Genomic DNA, 26770 nt, shown 5'->3' on the forward strand with positions numbered 1-26770 from the left:
ACCTGTGATGCTAGTATCCCACATGGGCACCAGCTCAAGTCCTGGCTGCTCCACCTCCAAACCAGCTCCTTGTTAATGGCTTGGGAAAGCAGCAGAAGATGGCCCAAGTGCTTGGTCCCCTGCCACCCATGTGGGAGACCCAGATGAGGATTCTGGTTCATGGTGTTGGCCTGGCCCAGCCGTGGCCATTGTAGCCATCTGGGGAATGAATCAGTGAATAGAAGATCTCTTTCTCTAATTCTGACTTTTTCTTTTTTTTTTTATTTTTAAGATTTTTTGTTTTATTTATTTGAGAGGTAGAGTTACAGACAGAGAGAGGGAGAGACAGAGAGAAAGGTCTTCCATTGGCTGCTTTACTCCCCAAATTGCCACAACATCCCAGCTGTGCTAATCTGAAGCCAAGGGCCAGGAGCTTCTTCCGGCACTCCCACACTGGTGCAGGGGCCCAAGCACTTGGGTTATCTTCTACTGCTTTCCCAGGACATAGCAGAGAGCTGGATCAGAAGAGGAGCAGCCAGGACTAGAACTGGTGCCCATACCGGATGCTGTTGTTGAAGGCAGAGGCTTAGCCTACTATGCCACAGGGCCAGCTGAAATTCTGACTTTCAAATAAATAAATAAATCTTTAAAATAAAATATGAGAAAAAGCAAATTTGATGTAAATATGTCCTTGTTGTGTTCTTACTATTATTTCACTCTCAGCTTTTTTAATACTCTGTCATAAAATGGGAAAAAGTTATGCATAAATGCTCCTGCTGCACATGAAACATAAAGATCATCTTAAGAAGCTCTATGCAACTGGGTTGTAAGCTCAACTAGCCATTTGTTTCCATGGCCCATTACTTAAAAGCAGGACTGGCAAACTATGGTCATTCAGACTTGGGTATTTGGCATATTTTCTTAGAAACAAATTATATAAGCCTGCCACTTGAATAACTGAGAGAATTTGTTGCCGCTGATAAAGTTTCAGCTTTCAAGTGTAGGTTAAAAGCTTTGAAAAATCTGCATAAGCTGTATTATAAACTTTTTCTGATAACAATGGTGGTAATATTCTAACTTTTGGTATCTTATATGAAATACCAAATTTTTTTAAAGATTTATTTATTTATTTATTTGAAAGACAGAGTTATAGAGAGGCAGAGGGAGAGAGAAAGAGGTCTTCCATCTGCTGGTTCACACCCTAGGTAGCCTCAATGGCTAGAGCTGGGCTGATCCAAAGCCAGGAGCCAGGAGCCTCCTCTGGGTCTTCCATGCAGGTGCAGGGGCCCAAGGGCTTGGGCCATCCTCTACTGCCTTCCCAGGCCACAGTAGAGAGTTGTCCAGAAGTGGAGCAGCCGGGACTTGAACCAGCGCCCATATGGGATGCCGGCACTGCAGGAAGCAGCTTCACCCGCTATGCGCCATAGCAACGGCCCCCAATTGTTTTCCAAGTGACCAATAGATGATGTTAGAAACTTTTATATAGGTAAGTCTTTCAAAGGACCAGGTAAACCAATGGATTTTTAATGTAATAGAGTATAAAAAGTTCACTGATGATTTCAGGTAAGAGAATATTCATAACTATATGAAAAAGCTATAGAAATACTCATTCTTTTCTATATCTTCAACATTTCATATGAAGTATTTTCTTCATGTATTTTAACCAAAAAAATCACAGAAAATTCAGTGCAGAAGCATTGAGTATCTAGTTCTCTTTCATTAAAGTCAGACATTAAAGAAATTTGCAAAAATATGACACAATATCATTCTTTCACTAATTTTGTTGTTTGGAAAAAGTGGTTTTCATAGCAAAATATGATCTTTGGGAAACATGGAATGCATTTACTAGTGTTATATTGTTCTTCAAATGTTAAAATTTTTAAATTTTATTACAGTAAATATCTGCCAGTTCTTTGGTGTTCTCAATCATTTTTAAATTTATTATTTATTTGAGAGACCGAGAGCTCCTATCTACTAGTTCATTCCCCAAATGCCCAACAGCAGGGGCTGGGCCAAGCTGAAGCTGGGAGGCAGGGGCTCCATTCAGGTCTCCCACATGTCTGGCAGGGACCCAACTTCTTGAGCCATCACCAGCTACCTCGCAGGGTACACATTAGCTGGAAGCTGGAATCAGGAGCAGAGCAGGGGCTTGAATTCAGACACACTGCTACAGGATGTGGGCATCTGAACCACAAGGCCAAGTATCAGCCCCTTTCCGCAATGATTCTTCAGAGTAAGAGTCCTAGATTAAAAAGTTTGAGACCAGCCACCCAGGAGAAACTTACTCAAGTGCATAATAATTTGTACAATGGGTGAGAGGCAGCAGGCAATGGCTCAAGTAATGGGGTCCCTGTCATCCACGTGGGAGACCTGGCTGAGTCCCTGCCTTCTGGCTTCAGCCAAGCTCCAGTAATAGTAGGCTTCTAGGGAGTGAACCAGCAGATGGGAACTTAACTCGGCCTCTCAAATACATTAAAGAAACACAGATATGAAATGTGTATACGAAGATGTTCATACTTGCAGTGCTTTACAAAAACAAATTTAGAGACAAAGCTCGCTCTGTTGTTTAGAAAAGTTCTTTGCATTTCAGCCCCACCCCTCGGCTCCCACCATTGTGCCCTGCTTGGGCCTGTGATCCTACATCCAGACAAGGCTTGACAGTGCTGAGGATCACTGCTGTTCAGTGTTTACAGCGGATGCAATCAGATCACTATGGTAGCTTCTTGCTGAACACCCCAACTCCATCCTCCAAGTACTTAACAAATTAAATCCCAAATTGTCAACGCAACCCCACTTCAACCAAAAGAGCTTTCAAGTGAGACAGGCAAACAAATTTCAAGCTTTTAAAAAAAGGTTGAAAGAGCACTATGTTAAATTAATCTAACCAATAATCACAAGCTGTCAGTTTTCCCTCCTCTTTTCCTTTCCTGGAGCACCGGGGTTAACTGCCCTCTTAACCAAGGCAGTTCAGTAACTACCAGTTTTCCCCAACCGAAAGAATCTGGGACACATCCACCTGGATGAGGTCATCCAGATCGACCTTTTCAGAAATGAGAACAGCAATTAACCATGCAGGTAACGACAGAGAAGCATCCTGGTTTCCCATGAATCGGGAGTAAAAGGTATGCTCTTTTCGGGATGAGACACTGTGTTGGAAGAAGGGGTGGTGGAAATCTGCTCCAGAAGCAGCGAGTGGTGGAGGAAGAGGAAAGAGAGGGGCACTCCCCGATCTTTCTGGGAAATACTCCTGCACACTTCTCGGTAATATCGGATCACCTTATTTTTACCTCCACTACAAAAGTGTCGATAATCTGCTCCCGGGGGAGGAACCAGTGGGCTACCTCCTCTTCATCCATCACCGGGGCTAGATGAAACTGCTTCAGGTAGCTGTTGATTAATTCTCGAACTGCTTTGACATCTTTTGGTTCCATCGGTCTCAAACCTGAAGTCTTTGTAACCTTGTTGGAGGGAAAACGAGACAAATTCAGGAGTTTAAATGTAAGGCGAATAAGAACTACTTTGTGTCCAGAGCATGGTCCTTAGATGGGCAGTAACAGCATCACCAGGGAGCTTGTCAAAATTGCAGAATCTCGGCTGGGCCCCAGCCCTTAGCCAATCAGAATCTGCAATTCAACACAACTCCCACCCCACTTCAGCCCACAAGTGATTCCTGCATACAGTGTGAGAGGCACTGAGTTCGAAGATGTGCTAGATAATGTGTCATTTCTTGTAATTTCTGTGTGGCTGGTCTTTGGTCAGTATTGGCCATGACCCAAACAAAATGATAGGGAGGACTGTCACAGTTGATTTGTATGCCTAAGCCAAGGACGTTAGCATTATACAAGACAGAACATAACAGTCTAGCATGACTGCTGGAATATTATCCTTTAAAACTGCCAGGTCTGACATCCTGAAAAACACAGTGGAGAAACTTATTTTCTTCAAATAGCCCATGAAAAAAGATCATGATCTTGTCCTTTTTAACAAAAACAGTTTGAGTTGAACCATACTGGTCAGGATGGGAAGGCAAGCACTTTAACAGCTCAGCATTTCCTAAAGGTTGCTGCTCGTGCGGTCTCTGGATTACCAGGTCATCAGAGCAGGCGTTTCGGTCACCATTCCAGAGCTTCACAACTTTACACAGAGACCACAGGACTTGTAAAAAGCCTGCAGCTCAGGACAGGTCCTCATTTGAATTTGTTCAACTATTTGTATTAAAAAAAAAAAAAAGCTCCTGGCAACACTTGGTTTTCTACAGGCTGTCTAGACTAGATACTTGAGACTAGAATGAGAAAGCCTGACCAACAAAAAGTAAAAGCTGAGAAAAATAGCCTCATTTTTTCCCCAGGGAAACTTGACCTGCTCCCTCCCCCACCCCCTGCTCTGGGAGAAATACTAGATACATTTTAGGGGATTAGTAACTTATACAAATATTGCCACTCTAACTTTTCTGTTCTAAATTATTTTTAAATATTTTAAAATAAAAAAATTCCCATGGAATTAGATCATTCTAACTCCTGCACATTCCTAGGTAGAATCCCAGGGGGAAAACAGGTCTTTTTCAAGTGCCAGCTCTGATGACTACCAGTAGTTGTGCAGACCAGTGCTGATTGATTATTGATGAGCATGGGGGCGGGGCATCGGGCAATGCAGACCCAGTGGTCCCTGGCTATTTACTATGCGCCATTCAATCATGACTTAGGTAATCTATAAAGATATAATATTGCAGCTAAAATACTATTTAATAATCTAAATTTAGAGAATTGAAATTCTTACTATTTAATAGACAACTCATTCTTTTATTCTTTTTATGGCTCTCAAAGCCGACAAGTCCAGAAACCCAGGTCCTAGTTGGAAGTAAATGAAATAAATATGTATTTCTAAATGCTAGAATGAAGACCAAAATCACAGAAAACACCATGTTGCAGTTATTAAAGATGCATTTCTTCTGCGAGGCAGACCTCAGCTGATAGATTTCAAATAGCCTTTCTCCATATCGGAATGTTTTCTCTTTTGTTAACTGGATCTGTAACCATCTACATTATCAAGCCATTACATTAATTAGTGGAAGTAACAAGATCTAAAAATCTGTTAATAAAGAACATTCAGAAATGAAGAAAAAGTTTGCCAACTTCTATCAGAGCAAAATATCCTTCTGGAACAGAATTCTCTTGCACTTAATATGCAGACTGTGCCATTCCTAAGAAGAGTGTGCCGTGAGCCCAGCAGACGTCCTCACAGAAGACCTCAACTGTCCCTTTCCCACTCCCAGCGATCACTGAAGACCCCAAAGGGCTTTGTTGATAAGGGTTACATGCATCTACATTTATTGCATCAGAAATTAAACCTGAGAACATTTTAAATAAGCACGCAGACAGCGAAAACGAAAAATGCAAAATTTCACTGTAGTGTTGTTATGAAAACAGTGTTGACTTCACAGAAAGAACTCAGGGACTGTCGTAGGTCTCAGAAGTTCAGAAAAATAAGTAATTTACTCAAGGAAGACCCAGATAGAAAATAACAGAAACTTGGCAATTTGTAAGCAGAGGCATTAAGAAGAGGAGAACATCATCAGAGTACTACCAGCTATAAAAACATATAAGGTCCTAGAAAATGAGGCAGTTATTTATTTTACTGACTAGCAATGGCTTGACAATCTATAGAATAATATTTATACTTGATCTTAGCCAAAAGCCTAAAAAGTGATAAAATAATTTTTTAAATACGAAATACTCAAAATATAACTGTCATCTTCAGGGAAAAGTGGAAAGATTGTTAAGCTTAGATAAAAACGATAAGCTTTTGTATAATTTCAGTGAAGTGGTCATGTCTTCTGAGTTTAATAAAAAGCAAAGAAACTTTTTCAGTAACTGAGAGCATCTCTGATTCCATAAGCAAACACCTTCCCACTGCCTTGCTCTATCCCATTACTTGTTGCACTCTATGCATAGACAATGAAATCTGTGAAAAACCTGCTCAGCAGCCCCGAGGAAGTGCAGCCTGAAGCCCTGTGAGAAACAGAAGGGTGCTGTTATCTGTCAAACCACTTGGCCTGACCTGTGTAGCGCTGGCATTCCAGGGTAGAGATGTAAACAATGATTATGGTTGTTTATATGATTTAAAAAGAAGATGCTAAACACTAAAAAAAAAACATTTTATCTAATGCTATGGAACATCTGTGTGTCTTAGAACATGTCTTAGCAAGAATATCCTTCTTGTAAGACCAAGTAAGGACCTCAGAAGATTAATTTCTGACTCCTAACTACTTCAAATGCCTTTACGTTTGAAGTCATTACACACACACACACACCCCTTTGGAAATACCCAACACCAAAATTAAAAAAAAAAAAAAAAAAAAACAAGGTGGAAAGGATATTAAGACATGGTAAGACTTGTTTCTTAAGGAAACCTTAGTATCTTGTCTTATTTTTAACTAATTAATTTGAAAGACAGAAAGAGACAGTGAGTTCTCATATGCTGGTTCACTCCCCAAATATCCACAATGGACAGAGCTGGACCAGAGGCCAAAGCTGGGTGCTGGGAACTTGATCCAGGACTCCCATGTGGATGTCAGGAACCTGACTACTTGAGCCATCACCACTGGCTCCCAGGTTCTGCGCTAGCAGGCAGTTGGAATCAGGAGCCTGCGCCAAGAATGGAAGCCAGAGGGTGTAATGTGGGACATGGTGTCTTCACCAGCATCTTAATTGCTATATCCACACACCTGTACCAAGTCTTAGCATTTTAGGTAACAGTGGCCAGTGGTGTGGACTTTGCAATAGCTCTACTCTTACCTAGCAGACTCTGGTCCAGTCAACCTTGTGCTTTGAGGTCCTGTGCTGTGACAGACCCTGGGAATAATGCCTCCTGGGATCGCTATGAACCATACATGAGATTGACCATGGACACTAAATGTCTAGCATCAGGCTGGCCACATTAAATGTTCACTCCTTTATTCAGTAGTCCATGAGAAAGATGTAAAGTAGGAACTATATGAAGAGACAGTCATGAGGCATCAGGAAGTAAGATTGATATACAAAGCAAAAGTTGCATTCAAAAGGCTTCTTTTACACTGAACGGTACAAAAATGCTCACTAATGACTTGATTGCCAGTGGTGGTATCGTCCACCTGTGGTGGTGGTGATGCTGCTGCACTGTCCAGCATAAACTTAAGAGGCAGACACCCAGGCCAGCGCCGTGGCTCACTAGGCTAATCCTCTGCCTTGCGGCGCCGGCACACCAGGTTCTAGTCCCAGTCAGGGCACTGGATTCTGTCCCAGGGAGTGCAGTGGAGGATGGCCCAAGTGCTCGGGCCCTGCACCCCATGGGAGACCAGGATAAGTACCTGGCTCCTGCCTTCGGATCAGCGCGGTGCGCCGACAGCAGCGCGCCGGCCGCGGCGGCCATTGGAGGGTGAACCAACGGCAAAGGAAGACCTTTCTCTCTGTCTCTCTCTCTCTCACTGTCCACTCTGCCTGTCAAAAAAAAAAAAAAAAAAAAAAAAAAAAAAAAAAAAAAAAGAGGCAGACACCCAAGTAGTTGTCATTGGCATCTCCCAGCTTCCTGATATCTGTATTTTCGTCTCTTTTACCCTCTCTCTATGACTTAAAAGGAGGAGAGGAAACTGGAAGAGGCCGAGAGTGGACCATGACCATCGTCCTGTTCTGTCCTAACCTGCTTTGTGACAGCTGCACAGCGGGCCATGTGGCGGGACTGGGCCATGGTGCCCCGACAGGGGCTGTGCTAGAGGTGATGGCAGAAGCAAAGGGATCTATAAGAGGAAACACAGACATGAGGGCTTGGACCCCAAGTCCTCTACTTACTAGTGATAATGCCTTTGGCCTCAGTCTTTTCCATCTGGATAAAGGAGATAAGAAGCACTAACCTCAGAAGGTTGACATGAAATTGAATAATGAGTGTGAAAATGTGTTGGAAAAATGTTATTGGGGGAAAAAAGGCAGTCACTACAACAACATGGCTAGAATAGGGCATAGGTCAATTGTAGGTAAGATGCCAACATCCGGTTTTAGTACCAGTGCCTGACCAGGGATTTTTTACCAACTTGTCAAAACTTTGTCATCCAGGAGCCAGCATTGCGGTGTAGTAAGCAAAGCTGCCACCTGTGATGCCAGCATCCCATATCAGAGCACCAGTTTGAGTTCTAGTTGCTCTGCTTCCTGGCTTTGGCCTGGATCAGTAGCTCAAGCCATTAAAGTTATCTGGAGAGTTAACCATGGGTGGAAGATTTGTTTCTCTATAGATAGATAGGTAGGTAGGTAGGTAGAGATATATTATTGTTTTTCAAATAAGTAAATGCATCATTAAAAAATAAAATGAAATGAAAAGAAGAAAAATTGTTGGCCGGCGCCGTGGCTCAATAGGCTAATCCTCCGCCTTATGGTGCCGGCACATTGGGTTCTAATCCCAGTTGGGGCGCCGGATTCTGTCCCAGTTGCCCCTCTTCCAGGCCAGCTCTCTGCTGTGGCCAGGGAGTGCAGTGGAGGATGGCCCAGGTGCTTGGGCCCTGCACCCCATGGGAGACCAGGAGAAGCACCTGGTTCCTGCCTTCGGATCAGCGCGGTGCGCCAGCTGCAGCGCACCAGCTGCAGCGGCCATTGGAGGGCGAACCAATGGCAAAGGAAGACCTTTCTCTCTGTCTCTCTCTCTCTCACTGTCCACTCTGCCTGTCAAAAAAAAAAAGAAGAAGAAGAAGAAGAAGAAGAATTGTTTTCATCCATGATTCGATTGACTGTTGGACAAAAATATAAAGGCTGATTGTCAAGGTCACATCAAAAATATTTTTAACATCTTAAATTCTAATCATCCTGACTAAGCCAATGATTGATATCAAAACTCCTTATTCTTCATCCTATTTTAGGCAACCTAGATGTAACTGTGTGTCTTCCTTACTCATAAGGTATATTGCTTTAGGTTCAATACACTGAAATCCGGGGAAACCAAAGTAGAACAGCGTTAGCCCCCTAGTGAAAAAAGCAGGCATGTCTGAAGTTTTTATTTCAGTTCTCCTAGAGCAGAACTTCAAACAGGCTGTATGATGGCCCCAGGGCTCACACCTCTTGGAGGTCACACCTGCTGTGATATGCTCCTAGGGCACGTGGGCGGGGCACAGGTCTTGCTTCTGACTGACAGATGGGGATTTGATTTACACAAGGCTCTCTGACTTTTCCCTCTCATGGAGGCTTTGACTCCCGCTGGCTTCGATGAACAAGCTGTCCACATGGCAAAGAACTGAAGGCAGCCTGCAAAGTAGTAAGGCCCTCAGTCTACCAGCCAGCGAGGAACTCCGTCCTGCTGACAACACGCGTACTCCGGAAGTTTCAGAGGAGACCCAGCCCTGGCTGACACCTTGACAGTAAGATGCAGCTACACAGGGCCCGGGCGGCTGACTCGGTGTGTGATGGTCTGTCACGGAGCAACCGTGAATTTACCAACCAATTCCCCAATAATGCTAAGACTAAAAGGCATATTTACATCTTCCCCTATGAAGAATGACAACTTTTTCCTGTTGGAAATTTGCTAGCTTAAAAAGATGATCATTTAATGAGACATTATTTCCTGTCCCTGGGTCTCTCCTCTAAACTCGGTTCCTTTGTTTGAAGAAAGCAGCAGCCTGAACTCGCCTTCCCTCTTACTTAACAGACCATAAAAACTCAAAATTTGAAAACTTACTTGAGTTCAACCTGATGCGACTATAAACCAAAGAACTTAAAAAGTCTTAAAATCAAAACAAAGCAAAAGACTGGTATTTCCACATTAAGCTCTCCTACTTTTCCTAGTTCCTTAGCTCTCTGCAGTCTTTTTAGCCCCATGTTCACTTCTTCAGACTGTTTTTAGACTCCTGCGAATAATTCTTTTCTGCATTAAAAGCTTCAGCTGTTACAGCTTCAGAAAACTGCAAAGCATTCTTACTTACATCCGGAAGTCTGTATAGCTTCATTGTTCTCTGTAAAGTCATATTTCTACTCAAGTGAGAAAATTTCACTTCTACCAATTTTCTGGGGTTTAGTGATCGATGCCAGTATCTGGAATACAATAAAGGTGTTGAAGTCAAATTGACTGCTGAGTGCACAGGTCCTCACTCCTCACTCAGCTCAGCTCAGCTGCTCTGTGAGCATTTCCTGAACGCTCACGTTGTGCCTGGCACAGTGCTGAATGCTGGCCCTCCGCCCACGCAGTCATTTTACCAGCCAACTTTGTAACCCCAACAATATGTCTTGCATTCCTAGTTAATGTTCCTTTGGAGTTGGTGACCTTTCATCTTCACTGAAGAGGAATCTTAAAAGTACAAGAGAAATCTTAGACCGAGGTTTGCACGCCTTCAGTGACTACCACTGATACTAAGAAGGCAAACTGAACAGCTTAAAAACATGGAAGTGCTTCTCCTACATCCACAGTCTTCTCCACTCCCATAGAATACACACCAAGGGAACCAACTCTTTGAGAAACCAGCTTGACTTTCTAAAGTGATTCCAGGTTAGGAACTAGGATAAATGATTTGAATTAAAATACAGCTGTGGAGTCTTTGTTTTTGTTAAATTATGAGTATAGTAATTTAATAGAATACAGTAATTGTACTCTTTTACCTTTTATACTATGGTTACATTAAATTTCACCCTAGTCAATGAAAACAATACAGACAGATGAATTCTTCCTGATCTTTCAGAAACAGTGACGACCTGACTGGCTTCTCCCTGGAGTAACCTTGGAAAGCTTGATTAGAATGGACCAAGTCACAAACACAGAGCTGAAGCTGCCATCTTACTGTCTGCCACCAAGTACAGCCATGGCTCTTCGACCGACACAAGTGGGGTTCTGGAATAATTCAGTAGTGCCGTGAGGCACAGCAGAAAACCAAGTGGTAGGGAGCAAGCCAAGGGTAGATGTTGGCCACTTCAAGATCACAGCGCTCAGGTCTCCCCATGCATCCATAGCGATGGGCTTTCAAGCAGAAGGGCAACAAAAGCTCAGACCCAGAAGCACCAGAGGGAACGAGCTAAAACATTTTTAAATGATCAGTTGGCTGTATTATATTGCAAAGAATACTGGACTCAGTGGTTCTAGGTTCCAGTCTGATCTCCACTACCAAGAAACTCCATAAACACAAGTAAGCCAAAATCCCTTGAGTTACTCCTGGGAATAAAGGCTTCCAGAAAAACAGTTCTCATTAGTTTGGGGTGGGAGGAGCTGAGTAGCGTGGCTGTTACCTGCACGTGGCCACCGGCTTAGGAAGAACTACCCCAGCGGTATACACGGCCTGGAAGATTCCTTCCAGATTCACTCTTCTAGTTATTTCTCGAATTAACACTGGGGCTACTCGTTTGGACCTCAGTTTCTTGTGCACACAAAGAAAGTTGATTTCTACCATCTTCTTCACACTGGGAAATAAAGATGTTGAAAATTAGAGCCAACACAAGACAAACATTTTTCAAAAGTAAGACCAACATTTTTAAAAATAGGTACATGAAAGACATCCTTTAACATATTAAAAATATTCTATTCTTTAGACTTTTCACAGATTCCAATCAAAATGCTATTCCCCATACTCCTCGGCCAAAATGGTTTAACTGTAGGCCAGGGAGGTGTAAACACTCTAGTTCTAAATATACTTTAGGATTTCAGTTTTGTTTTTTTTTTCTAAGTTTTTAGTTAACAAACTGGATCAGATGGTTCTCCTAAAGTTTATCTGTTTTTCCTGAAATGTATATAATTACGGCAGTAACTGGGTCAGCCCGGTGCAGAATCAGACAAGATGTCGCTTTGTGATATGACACAGATTCCTAGGATCTCTGAGAAAGGCCCTGACCAGACCAGCTCTGATGGTTTTCTGAGCTACCATAAGCACTCCAGAGCCTCAAAGCCTGTTCCCAGGTTGGCCTCCAGGATTGCCGCCGTTTTGTTTGGCAGACATTATTCCTGGAGATCAAATGCTTTTTAGCAGTAATTAAGTTAACCCAACATGCTGGAATGCAAACAGACCTAGAATGCATTTGATCTTTGACTTTCACAGCTGGGTCTTTGACTTTCCGGGCTGGAGACACAGAGCAAAAATGCAATATACTGGGGCCTGGCGCTGTAGCACAGTGGGCTAAGCTGCCGCCTGTGACACCAGCATCCCATATGGGAGTGCTGGTTCAAGCCCTTGGTACTCTGCTTCTGATTCAGCTCCCTGCTAATGTGTCTGGGAAGACAGCAGAGGATGGCCTGAGTGCTTGGGCCCCTGCCACCCACGTGGGAGATCCAGATAGAGTTCCAGGCTCCTGGCCTCAGCCTGGACCAGTGCCAGCCACTGTGGCTGTTTGAGAGTGAACCAGCAGATGGAAGATCTCTCTCACTGTGTGTCACTCTGCCTTTTAAGTAAATAAATAAATGTTTTAAATGAAATACAACATATTCACTTTATAGAGACAGTTTTTTATCCCACTTCAAATTTGTATAGTATTCTTACCTAGAAATAAATGTGAAATACCTCTTTATGGGCTTGTTTATTCTGATACACACATAGCCTCTCTCTATGTGTCTGTATTTACACATGACACATATTAGTGTGCCTGTATGAGACTCAGGTAGAGCAAAAAAAAAAAAAAAAAAAAAAGAGAGGGAGAGAGAAAACATTTTTCTTAGTTCACAGTCCCCTCTATCCAAATTATTTTAACTACTTAATATACTTTTTTTTTTTTAATTATTTGAGAGACATGGAGAAAGACAGAGAGCTCCTGTCTACTGGTTCACTCCCCAGATGCCCTCAATGGCTGTGGCTGTGCCAGGCTGCAGCCAGGAGTAGGGAACTCAATGCAGGTCTTCCGTGTGGATGGCAGGAGCTCAATTACTTGAGCCATCACCACTGCCTCCCAGGATCTGCATTAGTAGAAAGCTAGTATCAGAAGGCGAGCTGGGACGTGAACCCAGGTACTCTGACATGGGAGGTGGGCATCTTAGCCAACATGTTAACTGCTAGGCCAAATGCCTGCCCCTAAACTTTACTTTTTAATAGTTCTCTGTTCACGCAGAACTGCACTGAGAGATCCCATACAGCTCATCCCCACACAAGCACAACCTCCCCCACTATCAAGAGCCTGCATTAAATGTTTAAAAGCCTCCTGTTACCACCTTGTTGCCTTATCTTCTTCCAAATGTACTGCTAAACAAAGCGCGGCCTATGCAGTCACGCAGGCACACACACGCGAGCCGCATCTAACAGCCATTCTTGGAAAGGAAACGCAAGAACTGGCCCTGACAAGAACTCACGACGCACCTGTCATATATCCGGATGTTTGCGGGGATGGCACTTATGAATCCCACGAGTTTTTTATTTGAAGACACTCTGACCCCACAGTGCCACTGAAGGAGCCAGCCTGGGGGGCACAGCGCCCTGAAGTCAGGAAAGACCAGAAAACCAGGCACCAAGTGAGTGTCCAAGAACGCGGGGACAGATGCAGCCCTCCCAGCCCCACGGCCTCCGAGACGGGCGCGACTCACCACAGCAGGAACTCGGGCGAGTAGTCAAAGCGGAACATATTGTCATCGTCTTCCACGTAATTCTCATTTAACAACGTGTACAGCTCCTTGAGCTACAAGACACAGCAAGCGTCCTGTCCACGGTGCTCAGACCCAACTCAGGAGCACTTTTGTGTGGAGGCAACGTCAAGTTGAATGCAGGAGTTTTACTCACCACGTCGGCATTACTCAGGTCTAAAGTGTCCCACATGAAACCCTGGGGCAGGGAATACGGCTCCTGACGGACATTGTCTTTATCTGGTTCAATTGCACCGTGGGACGTTATGACTTCATCTGCAACAGAAGAGAAGCGGACGGACAGAATTTTCAATCACAAAAGTATTCGGACAATCCGAAACAGTCAGTGACAGAAACAAAATCCTATTTAGGGGCCTTGGGTTTAATGTACTCTTGAAAACCAAGCTATTACTTCAGCCTCCTGTGGACTGAGACAGGTAAGCTAGGCATTGCTATTTCATCAATTAAATCAAAGGAGAAATCCTCTGTCACCCAGTGAGGATGGTGACTTTATACAATAATGGCAATTTCTTAGTCCCAGTGGCAGGCTGCAGATGTAACACACAGCACCACGATACAACAGCCTTAGAGACGTCTATATATCTAGTTTTTAACAGGTTCAGCACAGTTCATAGGCACATTCTAAGAATACAATATTTTTCCCTTTCTCCCTCCCTCCCTCCACCTCCCCCACCTCTCCCCTTCACATCTGAGATAATATCTCTTTAATTCACATAGCAGTCAAGGGCTTAAAGCTCCAGCAAGTAAAGAGTTCAGCAAGTAGAAAGCAAGAAGGTCCTAGTTTAGCAGATATGTAGGCAAGGGCTATAAATAATCATCAAGTGGAAAAATGACCATTTCACCCAGATACCGTAAATTTCTAAGTAATCACAGGTCATTAAAACTAAGTAGTATAATATTCTTAACCATTAGTTTGACAAATGTTTTCTTTTTCTACCTTGTATCTGCAAACTAGGGGTGGAATCGGGAGCTGCAGTGACCTTCGGCCCCTCCCAGCAACAAACCCAAAATTAATTTCAAGACTGGTGACTTCTCTCCATTGGTCCTGCTAGCAGAGTAGTCCGTGCCATAATGGTTTCTAGTGATTTCCACCTAGGTGCCTTCTTCCAATTCATTTTCTAGAAACTTCCCCAAGTGGTCAGAATGGAACCCGGGCTCTTCTCCAGGGCCACCGCCGGTCTTGCGCTCCGCCGCCCTTCACTGCCAGTGCTCAGCGTGCGGACCTCCCTCAGACCTGTCCCCCGCCAGGGCAGCTCTGGGGCCGGGCCTCTGCTCCTCACACGGCTGGCCCTGGGGAACTTCTCAGGCAGGTGCTGGCTTAGCCACCGCTCTCTCACAGCATCTCTCCCTGGCCTACCTGAAGCGTGTCCTCACAGATGCCCAGCCTGGCCACCGTCTCTCTACTCTTCCACCTGGCTCCCCAGCACGCACCCCATGTTGTGCCCAGTGCTTGAGAGCAGACACTCAGCAAACATCTGCTGAACGGAGAACCCTCGGGGGCTGGTTCTTCCCATCACACGACCTTTGTATAGGTACAAGTCACAGGGGCTGTGCCAGCTCCAGTTCCTTTGGTAATAACCCAACGTGGTCGTTCTTACCTTATGTGCACTTTACCAGCTCAGCTCCACAGAAGTGCCTCTAGCTTCCTCAATTCAGCCCAGGTGGCCAAACTCCTAACTGCGCCCCTACAGGGTCCCTGGGGACCTTGGCTCTCACACAGCATCCCGGGGACAGTCCCAGGCAGCTCTGAACAGCTGGGTGTGTCGGGACTGAAACTGGATGCCCCACAGATGGACAGAGCAGGCAAGCAGTTTTCCTGACTTCCGAATGTCCTCCCTGACTGCAGGCTTACTCCTCCCCCACCAAGCTGGCTCCCTCTCCCCAACCCGTTCTGGCCTTTGAATGAACTAAAGTGTGCACCAAAAAGTCAAGGGACTAGAGAACCACACAAAGACTGAGGGGAAGAGGCAAAGTGCAGTGAGTGCCTGGGCCGTCTTTTCAAGAAGCACCCTGGGGTTAGGTGCTGGCTGGAAGTGGCTTTCACTCCCCGAAATAGGTAGACCAGAAGTCCACCTAGCAGCATTCAGCAGCAGCCAATATACTTAGACCCACAAATCTAGATCCCGTAGCTAATGGTCATCAGTTCACCCCCATTTAAAAGCCTGTCAATTCAAGAGAATCTTCCTCCATCACAAAATACATTTCTAAAGCCTGTGAGAAAAAAAGTAAGCAAAGATCATTTCTGTCTTCCACACTCATAAATGGATTCCTTTTCAGGTATCTGAGGTGGGCGTGGGTTGGAGAGGGGCAGGAGCAGCAGAACAGTTTAAGAACCAATACTTGCAGACACTGAAAAGGACTGCTTCCTAATTAGACAAAACAGATTGCTTGTCACAGCTGGGTTATTAAGTTTTGACAGCATTTAACCCTTGATATGCTACAGATTCAGAACCTGAATAATCAAGGATGAAAAAAGCAGAAACAATGCTATGATAATCTGTTGCCATACACACCCAAGTTGCAGTACATTTTTGATCACCCTATGGCAATTATAACACCGTCTCGTTTTTGCAGAGTGTGAAGGAGGGCCAATCAGGTTACGTTTATGGCAACTTAAAAGGTAAAAGCCTAAGTGAGCTAGGAGGAGGCAGGCGCAGCACCAAGGGACGAGGCCTCGTGGCTGTGTCTTCTGCGAACCAAAGCCCCTACCTAGGCCTTCACCAGACGCCCCTAATCCTTGAGGGCACCGGGCCATTACCGAGTTGATGCCAATGAGCACCAGTGGCAGGTGTGCACATCCCAGGGTTCAATAGCACAAAACTTTCCATGTCTGTAATACGTGACTGCAACAGGGATGGTTTCTGAGACTTTAAATAACCGAGGGCTGAAACTGCTAAAAATTTACGTAGAGCAAAAACAATCCCAAGAAGCTCAGAAGCAAAGAATGAGAGGGGGAAAGAACCCCACCAGCGTTCCACATGTGGGGAAATAGGATGTTCTTATAGGGACAGAAATTAGGCCAAAATTGTTGTCACTGACAGCCGATGTAACTACCTGATAGTAAACATGTTAGTTACTATGCGACAAAGATACAAGTGGTGTAATCTCTTTCAAGACTTCTGGCTGTTGTGCATGCATTTTTGATTTTGGGGGGAAAAATAAAGCAAAAGCGCTTACTTAGTTTGGGCACTGGCTGCGTGTCCCAAAACTGGTATCTGTGTTGCGCGGCCTCATCAGTGCTCCGGGTCGGGCCCTGGCACGCGGACAGCAGCTCCATGGCTCTCTGCATATCCTGCAGCTTCTGCATGGGAACGGCGGCATTCTAGAGCAGCAAAGACACAAGACACCGGGCGTGAGGAAGCCGCCACTGCTCCTGAAGCCGGGGCGAACGCACGTGCGTCTGCCCTGGAGACTACGTCGCTAAAAACTGACATCCTCCTCTAGGGCAGGTCAAGGCCACGGGCATAAGTGGGCAAACACGTTCAGCTCAAAGCAAACACAGTCTGTTAATGGTCACACAGCTCTATAGTTTGGATGGGGGCTGTGGCAGTTTGGGAAAACTGAAGCAAATCAAAGCACACTCTACCACCGTCTCCCACCCGTCCGCTGACAGCACCCAACAGCACGCTTCTGGGAGGAGAAGCGTCCCAAGCCTCACCATCATGCAGCAGCCAGGGGCACGCGCATTGGTGGCACTGCCAGGGTTATGCTCTGTAGTAGTGGCAATGGGTGAATGAAGGAAATAGCTTCTACAACAGTAGCTAAGTGGACGGGAGGGAATTTTAGTTCATTAAAGAAAATTTTAAAAAACCTGAACTTAGCGCTGAGCTGGGAAGGAGATGATCAAGAAAGGAAACCTTAAACCATGCCCCTCCCTGAAACATCCTGCCCTTCTTCCAACCCTCCTCCAGGGAGACAAAACCCTCCGAGCACCAGGGCCAGCAGCGTCCTCTGTACATTCAGACGCTTGGCAACTACCACCTGTTCTCCCCAGCCCAGGGCTGGATCCAGCCTCTTTTTTAGGAAAAGCACATTTCCAACCTCCAGACAATACCTTTCAATTCTAAAGTTGCTTTTTCAAAGCCAGTACACTGATCATCTCTTGAGGATTCTTCAGCTCTTTTTCTTTTAATTCCTCAAATTATGGGACATGAAACTATACTTAAAATGAGAGGACAGAGCATAGGACTGAAAGTGGAGATCAGAGACTTTTCAATATGCAAAGTAACCGGGAAGTGGGAGAAGCCTGCCGTGCCACAAAGAATGACCTCTGCTGTCATCTCAAAGGCATTTCGGAGCCCTTGGTTTCCACTGTCCATCACCAGCCGCCGGCCACAGGCTAAGGTACAACTGACCCTGGGCGGCCTGTAAACAGTGACTTTGGACTTCTGCTCCACTTTGAATCTGAAATCTGTGGTCTGGAGTAAATAATCCTAACCTGGGGAGCTCACCTGTCTGACACAGCCCAAAACAGGGCTTACTTGACACAGGCCATCCTGCAGTTGCTGTGTCCCTAGGTTTCCTTGGGGTTCCTGACACTGCAGTGATTCAAGGAAACAAAGTTGTGAAGCCACTTGGAGGCATGTTGAAGGCTTGATGTCTCCCCTTAGAAACGCAGCCGTCCAGCCCAGAACCGCCTGCTTTCATGAGCTGTTACACTCACATTTCGATTGAGCTCCAGATCCCAAGGGCCATACCTTAACATCACATAGAAATTTAAAAAAATACATTTCTTGCTCTAATGTGTTTTATTTTTGGATCATTTTTATTGCTTGGGTCTCTGAGTTCCTCCAACATTAAAAGTAACTGGTTTCTAGCAAAGCAAAATTTACATCCACTCAAATCCCAAAACACAATCTGTACAGGGGCCCACAACTCAAACGGGAGCTGAAGTCACAGTACTCTCAACTCATAATGTTGGACAAGTCTTATGGAGCCCAGATGCACCAATATAAATCCACAGTGTCTATATTAAATTTCTCATGGCATGTTTTCTTTCCTGAGATTTGGGTTAAATCTTCTAACACTAATACATCAAACTCGAATGATTCTGTAACAGTGGATAAGCATCTTTGTTCCAAAGGAGCCAATGGTATCCCAGCTCTACGAGTCACAGCTCAGAGTGGTAGCTACCTCACCTCCCCAGGTACATCAGGTTGCCCAGCATTCTCCACGTGAGGTCACCATTTGTGAAATAGTTAGATCCCACTGCTAGCTATTAAATGCTTTCTAGGCCGGCGTCACAGCTCACTAGGCTAGTCCTCTGCCTGCAGCGCCAGCACCCCGGGTTCTAGTCCCGGTCGGGGTGCCAGATTCTGTCCCGGTTGCTCCTCTTCCAGTCCAACTCTCTGCTGTGGCCCGGGAAGGCAGTGGAGGATGGCCCAGGTCCTTGGACCTGCACCCGCATGGGAGGCCAGGAGGAAGCACCTGGCTCCTGGCTTCAGATCGGCACAGCACAACGGCTGCAATGCGCCGGCCGTAGCAGCCCACTTGGGGGGTGAACCAACGGAAAAAGGAAGACCTTTCTCTGTCTCTCTCTCTGTCTAACTCTGCCTGTCAAAAAAAAAAAATTTTTTTTAAATGCTCTCAAAAAAAAGATTCAAGTAAGTTCAGTTTTGAAATTCACAGCAGCAAAGAAGTAAGGAAAACTCAGTCATGATGTCTTAACCCTACCCATTAACAGAACAGTAGCACCACCTGGGGAGAAAGGACTGAGTGTCAAGAGAGTGAGAATGGCCAACAGTCCTGCCTTGAATTCCCACTACTATACTCCTAGGGTATTCTTTTTATACACCTACTCTTTGCAAAATACTGAACATCGACTATACGCTTTACCAATTATGTTTCAAGTTTACTACCTCGGAAAACCATCCAAGTCTTCTGCCACTAAGAAGTCATTAAAGAAGGAGCTGGTGTTATGCCACACCAGGTTAAGCTGCAGCTGGAGATGACAGCAACCCATTCCAGAGGGCCAGGTCAGGTCCCAGCTGCTCCACTTCAGTCCAGCTGCCTGCTAATGCACCTGAGAACAATGGAAGATGGCCCAAGTGCTTGAGCCACTGCTACAAATGTGGGAGACAGGATGGAGCTCCTGACTCCTGGCTTCAGACTAGCCCAGCTCTGCTATTGCACCCATTTGAGGCCAGAACCAGCGGAGCCTTGCAAGCCAGGGAGTGAGGAAGTGAGGGAGGCAGGGAGAGAGAGAGAGACAGACTTCCATCTGCTGGTTCACTCCCCAAACAGCCTCAACAGCAGGAGCTGGGCCAGTCTGAAACCAGGAGCCAGAAGCCTCCTCCGGGTCTCCCAGATGGGAGCAGGAACCCAAGCATTTTGGCCATCCTCCGTTACTTTCCCATGGACACCAGAAGGGAGCTGGATTGGAAGTGGAGCAGATGGGACTCAGACCAGCACCCACATAGGACAGGCCTGTGGCAGTTTTACCTACTATGCACTACGCTATAGTGCGGGCACCCAATAAATAAATCTTTTTTTAAAAAGTCTTTTTTTTCTTCTTACTATTTGCTGAACTCTTTACTTAGTGTAGTGTTAATCTTATAAGTATAAAATAAACTGAAAATAGATCATTTTAAAAATTAGAAGAGGGAATAAGAGAGGAAGGGTGGGAGTATGGGTAGGAAGGAGGGTAAGGTGGGAAGTATCACTATGCTCTAAATCTGTATATATGCAATACATGAAATGTGCTCACCTTAAAATTAAAAAAAATACAGGATATGAATAAAAACCAAACATCTTTAAGAATTCGGACAGAGGTAGGTGTTGTGGTGCAGCAGGTTAAGCCCTTGCAACGCAGGCATTCCATGTCAGAGAGCTAGTCAGTGTGCCCACTCCTCCACGCCTGTCCAGCTTCTGATAATGCACCTGGGAAGCAGCAGACGATGGCTCAAGTAGCTGAGTTCCTGTCACCCACACGGAGTTCCCGGCTCCTGGCTTCAGCCTGACCCAGCCCCCACTACTATGACCATTTGGGGAGTGAACCAATAGATGGAAGATATGTTTCTCTCTGCCTTGCAAATAAATAAATCTTTTTTGACAGATAGAGCTATACAGTGAGAGAGAGAGAGAGAGAGAGAGAAAGGTCTTCCTTCCATTGGTTCATCCCCCAAATGGCTGCTACGGCCGGCACGCTGCGCCAATCCAAAGCCAGGAGCCAGGTGCTTCCACCTGGTCTCCCACACGGGTGCAGGGCCCAAGTACTTGGGCCATCCTCCACTGCCTTCCCGGGTCACAGCAGAAAGCCGGACTGGAAGAGGAGCAACCGGGACTAGAACTCGGTGCCCATATGGGAGGCCAGCACCTCAGGCAGAGGATTAACCAAGTGAGCCATGGCGCCAGCACCAAATAAATAAATCTTAAAGAAAAAAAAATACAGACAAAAAATCATTTTTATTGTGATTCTTTAGGGTTGATCAGAATATTCGCTAAAATTCAGTTCACTATAAACTATAGTATTATCTAGAACTAATAGAAGCTTAAAGGAAAAGAACCCTAAGTTTTAAAAACACAATGGTAGGTGCAGGCAGTTGGCACAGCAGCTTAAGCCCCTGCTTGGAATGCCAGCATCCCATATCAGAGTGCTGCGTTTGCATCCTGGCTCCTCCATTTCTGTGTTTTGTTTTGTTTTGTTTTGTTCTTAAGATTTTTATTTTATTTATTTTAAAGACAGAGAAAGAGAGAAGTCCTCCATCTGCTGGTTCACTCCCCAAATGGCTGAAACAGCTGAAGCTGAGCGGATCAGGAGCCAGGAGCTTCTTCTGGATCTCCCACACCGGTGCAGGGGCCCAGGGACTTGGGCCATCCTCTGCTGCTTTTGCAGGCACATTAGCAGAGAGCTGTATCAGAAGTGGAGCAGCTGGGACTCGAACGGGTACCCATATGGGATGCTGGCGCTGCAGGCTGGGGCTTTAACCCTCTGTGCCATAGCACTGGCCCCTACTCCACTTCTGATCCAGCTTCCTGCTCATGTGAACCTTAGGAGGCAGCAGATGAGGGGTCAAGTGCTTCGTCCATGCCCTCAGTGTGGCAGTTCCTGGCTCCTAGCTTCATCCTGACCCAGCCATGGCAGTTGCAGGCATATGGAAAGCGAACCAGCTGACAGAAGATCATTCTCTATCTATCTCCCTGTCTCTGTCCCTCTCTCTGCCTTTCAAATAAAATGAAAATAAAAACACATCCAGTGGTGAAAAGCTCACATTACAACACTGTTGGTGGGGCCGGTGCTGTGGTGTAGCAGGCTAAAGCCCTAGCCTGCAGTGCCCACATCCCACATGGGCACGGGTTAGAGTCCCAGCTGCTCTACTTCCGATCCAGCTCTCTGCTATGGCCTGGGAAAGAGCAGAAGATCGCCCAAGTCCTTGGACCCCTGCACCTGCACCTGGAAGAAGCTCCTGGCTCCTGGCTTCCGATCAGCTCAGCTCTGGCCATTGCAGTTATTTGGGGAGTAAACCAGTGGATGGAAGACCTCTCTTTCTCTCTGGCTCTACCTCTCTCTGTAACTCTGTCTTTCAAGTAAAGCTTTTAAAAAAAAAAAAAAAAAAAAAAAAAAACACTGTTGGCTTGCTCCTAATTAAAAGAAGGTCTCTACCACGTAATGTTACCAGTGCCTTCGGCCTTGGTGGGCCCTACTTTCTTACAAGAAAGTAGAGGTGAGGGAACAACTCAAAGTTACTAGGGTATAGGAATGATGGTGGTGGCAGCAGCAACGAGGGGGCGGCCACATTTGCAGCTGAGTGACACCTGCCTATCTGCTGAAGCAACACTTGGAGATGGGAAGATACTCTGCAAGCCGACAGTGGTATTCTCCTATGAGCTACCTTGGAAATTATGGCTGATGGGTAGAATACTGATTACCTGAGAGACAGGCTGAAAAGCTAGGGTGGAAGACTCCATTCTCTTCTCACCCAAAAAGCCAGTCAGTAAAAAAGTGGGGCAAGTAATTTTCCCTCTCAGTGATTCCTGGTCCTTTTGTGTAAAACAGGCAACAACAACAACAAAACTACCTGCAAGACTCAGCTCATAGGCTGGCGCCACAGCTCACTAGGCTAATCCTCCGCCTGCGGCGCTGGCACCCCAGGTTCTAGTCCCGGACGGGGCACCGGATTCTGTCCCAGTTGCTCGTCTTCCAGTCCAGCTCTCTGCTGTGGCCCGGGAAGGCAGTGGAGGATGGCCCAAGTGCTTGGGCCCTGTACCCACATGGGAAACCAGGAGGAAGCACCTGGCTCCTGAGCAGCCTTTTGGGGGGTGAACCAATGGAAGGAAGACCTTTCTGTCTGTCTGTCTCTCTCACTATCTAACTCTGCCTGTCAAAATAAAATAAAATAAAATAAAAAGACTCAGCTCATGGGCCAGAATATACATCCTGTATAATAAAAGCCCACAAAACTTACCTAAAAGTAATAACTGCCCTGCACACAGTGCCTCACATTACACAAGCCGTTTAATAAAAATGGCCTCATTTAAACATAAACAGCCCTGAGAGATGGAAAGGCATCATTTCCATTTTACAGGGAAGACGTAAGGAGATGAAGGAGCTTAGGCAAAAGCACACAGTTCATGAACAATGGAGCCAGGGCCAAGTTCAAAGTCTCCAAGGTATTTCCACGACACACACCATCCAGGATAGCCTATTTGTAGCTACAATCAAAATCACCTCTATCTTAGTATACACTTCCAGTTCCATCCTGCTGTGCACTGAATTCCTGCACCCAGAGGGCTTCGGTGTTTCCCAGAGCCCAGCACACAAGGGCTGTGTTCTCAGCCAAGGTGACAGGAGTGGGGGGAGGTGCTTGTGGGCAGGGGTGACTGCCATCTGCACCACCACACGCCCACGCAGCGCACCCTGCCAACACGGGGCCCAGCGGGACAACTTGTGTGGTTTGGTCTAAATGGGTTATTTCTTCACCAGGAGCTATTCCCCATCCCTGCAACTGAATGAAGAATAGCCACTGGCAACTGGTCTGATCCAAAGTCAACGTGAGACTTACCCGCGGTGGAGATGGCGGTGTGCTACCCAGGTAATTAGACAGACACCCAGAAAATGAAAATGTCAATATGTGCCAAACTAGAAGTAGTCAAACATGAAGTGTAACTTGGAAAAAAAAAAAAATAAAAAAGCCGAAGCAGCTCACACTGACTTTCTTCTGTAACTACAGTCTAATTCCCAACCCCAAGTCCCTGAAAATCAGGGAAAATCTGGCAGGTACCCCCCACACACACACACACACAAAGCACAGGTTGTTCCTCTTTCCTTATTCGGGTGCCAAAGTCAGTGTTAGGGAAGCTGTAAAGACGGCGTGGCTCCCAGTGCCACTGAGCACACAGTCTCAACATAACTCCGACTGCGCCTCCAGGCACAAAGCCACCACCAGCCAGGGGAACCCACAGTGAGAGCAGAGCAGGGCTCGCACCTTGGAAGGTGGCTGGGCTTTAGCCTCCTGGGAGTCAGACGCCGAGTCGGACTTGGCCCCTCCAGAGGTGGGCTTCTCCTTTTTTCTCTTCTGCTTCTTCTTTTTCTTCTTGGCTCCGAAATCCCCTCCAGGACTCCTGCAGGAGATACAAACAGGGTAAAACAAGCTACAAAAAAGGCATCCCGGAGAACACGTGTGTTACACACAAGGGAAAACCCACCCTAGGCTCTGGGCAGGAGATGAGGCATAGATTAAGAAATGAACAGGGCCAGCGCCACGGCTCACTAGGCTAATCCTCCACCTTGGGGCGCCAGCACACCGGGTTCTAGTCCCGGTCGGGGCGCCGGATTCTGTCCTGGTTGCCCCTCTTCCAGGCCAGCTCTCTGCTGTGGCCCGGGAAGGCAGCAGAGGATGGCCCAAGTGCTTGGGCCCTGCACCCCATGGGAGACCAGGAGAAGCACCTGGCTCCTGCCATCGGATCAGCGCAGTGCGCCGGCCGCAGCGGCCATTGGAGGGTGAACCAACGGCAAAGGAAGACCTTTCTCTCTGTCTCTCTCTCTCTCACTGTCCACTCTGCCTGTCAAAAAAAAAAAAAAAAAAAAAAAAAAAGAACAGACAAGGCAGGAAAACATCAGTCCACACCGAGTCCGGCACTTGGACGCCATCCCCTCAGTACCCCTGCTCTCCCACTCTACATTTCAAAAGTTAGCCTATTCAGGGAGCGGTACATAAGAAAATTCCATCACAGACATCTCTGGTACAACCAAGCACCACTCCGGGAGCAACAGAACTAACCAGAGTGCTTTTCTGCAACATGCGTTTTCAAAAATGCAGAGGAGGGAACCTCTCCTGGCAAAGGCTTTTACTAGCAGGGCTAACAACAACAAACTGTAACCGTTTCTGGTCAGAAGGCTTATTGCCTTTTGAAAGAGGAAGCAGGGGAAAATGGATGCAAGGAGACAGGTTTCCCATTCATCTGGTCTACTCTACCACAAAACTCCCAGAGGGTGAATTAAAAGTTGGGTGTGAGTTACTATTGCGTTATTGTCCAGGATGAAGAAAGTGGCGGGAACAATTAGCTGTGAGCCATTGTTCTAAATCAATCAGATTTACCTCTCCCTATTTTCCTTCTTGAATTTGCACCTAATTATGACATGCCGAATATGTCGCACAAGATTCCGATGTCATTAATCAATTAATTCCCTTATACTACCGTCCCTCAAAAGCAATCAATATGCTTCCAAAACTGCCATTCTTCTCAAAGCATGTCCTCATTTTCATGTTGAATGATCTTTTTTAGATAAAAAATTGAATCTTGGACATACCATTTTGAAATTTTTCTTACCTTTCCACTTAACTGCAGATCTTGGAATTCTTTCTGCGTTGGAATATACTGAACTACTGCCTTTCTCTTTACCAACTGGCTGGCTTTTCACCATGTAGATGGATCAGATTTTACTTACTGTTCCTATAGTAAAAAGGCTACTACAAAAAAATATTCTGGTGCTTTTATCTTTACACACTCCACAAACTATGTCCAAACGGGGAAATGCTAGGTCAAAGGGCATGCACATTCTTGGTTTTATTAAATAATAAAGACTGCTTTTACAAATACTGTACCAATTTCTCCCCCACCAACAGAAAATCAGAGCATCAAATTACCCACATCTTAGCCAGCTCTGAAACAATCTTCTTCAACCGTGATACTCTCACAGGTGGAACCAGTCCCAGTGTAGACTGACTTTTCACTTATTTAATCAGGAATGAGGCTGCACATCTTTTTACATTTTTATTTATTTAATTTATCTGAAATGCAGAGAGATAGCGACAGACAGTCTTCCAGCTATTGTTTCACTCCCCAGGTGCCTGAAACAGCGAAGTCTGGGCCAGGCTGAAGCCAAGAGCCTGGAACTCAGTCAAGGTCTCCCAAACACTTGAGTCATCCCCTGCTGCCTCCTGGGGTGTACCATTTATTAAATATTTGCTTTGGGTACTTAACCTCATTTCTCACAACAGCCTTAGGAGAGAGATACTACTGTATGCTTATGTCACTTGGCCTAGTTGGTTGTCTTTTATTTAGACTGTAAATATTTCACACATTTTATTTTTAACCTTTTGGTTTTACTTATAATTTCTTTTCTTATATAGACATTTAAGGTTTTTAATGTATTGTAACATTTAAAATATTTCCCTTGTGGCTTTTTTGCTTTTAATCTTTTTTTTTTTTTTTTTTTTTTTTTTTTTTTTGACAGGACAGTGAGAGAGAGAGAGAGAAAGGTCTTCCTTTGCCATTGGTTCACCCTCCAATGGCCGCCGCGGCCGGCGCGCTGTGGCCAGCACACCGCGCTGATCCGAAGCCAGGAGCCAGGTGCTTCTCCTGGTCTCCCATGGGGTGCAGGGCCCAAGCACTTGGGCCATCCTCCACTGCACTCCCTGGCCACAGCAGAGAACTGGCCTGGAAGAGGGGCAACTGGGACAGAATCCGGCACCCCAACCAGGACTAGAACCTGGTGTGCTGGCGCAGCAAGGCGGAGGATCAGCCTAGTGAGCCACGGCGCCGGCCTGCCCGGCCTGTTAAATCTTGCTTTAAAAGTCCTTTCCAATCCCAAAAGTACATAAATATCCTCCTCTGCTTTTTGATTCTAATATTTTAATGAAATTTTGGGGAGAAAAAGTTAGCTTTCTAACCCAGCTGGAGTAAATGTACTGTACCATGCATGTCCCCATTCTTCAAAAATACATTATATACACAAGAAAGTTCCACCATAACATAATTGCTAATACAGTGCCAAACTGCACTGTGCAAAGTCTAA

The 26770-nt window shown here is 45.7% G+C and overlaps 1 protein-coding gene across 4 annotated transcripts in view; it reads right to left on the reverse strand.

Annotated features, from left to right (window-relative positions):
• NMT2 (N-myristoyltransferase 2) overlaps positions 1–26770 on the reverse strand; it is a 58374-nt gene that overhangs the window by 14377 nt on the left and 17227 nt on the right. For 2 of the 4 annotated variants that reach the window (XM_051821427.3, XM_051821428.3), the window contains exons 2-9: positions 23958–24093; positions 16711–16855; positions 13670–13788; positions 13477–13568; positions 13253–13369; positions 11205–11375; positions 9914–10022; positions 3267–3437 (exon numbers count right to left, since the gene is read on the reverse strand). In XM_051821427.3, coding sequence (XP_051677387.3) covers positions 3267–3437; positions 9914–10022; positions 11205–11375; positions 13253–13369; positions 13477–13568; positions 13670–13788; positions 16711–16855; positions 23958–24093 — 1060 coding nt within the window. The remainder of the gene's footprint in view (positions 1–3266; positions 3438–9913; positions 10023–11204; positions 11376–13252; positions 13370–13476; positions 13569–13669; positions 13789–16710; positions 16856–23957; positions 24094–26770) is intronic. The other 2 variants (XM_089311489.1, XM_089311490.1) reach the window with 1 other exon arrangement.

This window comes from Oryctolagus cuniculus, chromosome 13, assembly GCF_051225735.1.
Source record: "Oryctolagus cuniculus isolate XC-2025 breed Fujian yellow rabbit chromosome 13, ASM5122573v1, whole genome shotgun sequence".
In the NCBI taxonomy this organism is placed as follows: domain Eukaryota; kingdom Metazoa; phylum Chordata; class Mammalia; order Lagomorpha; family Leporidae; genus Oryctolagus; species Oryctolagus cuniculus.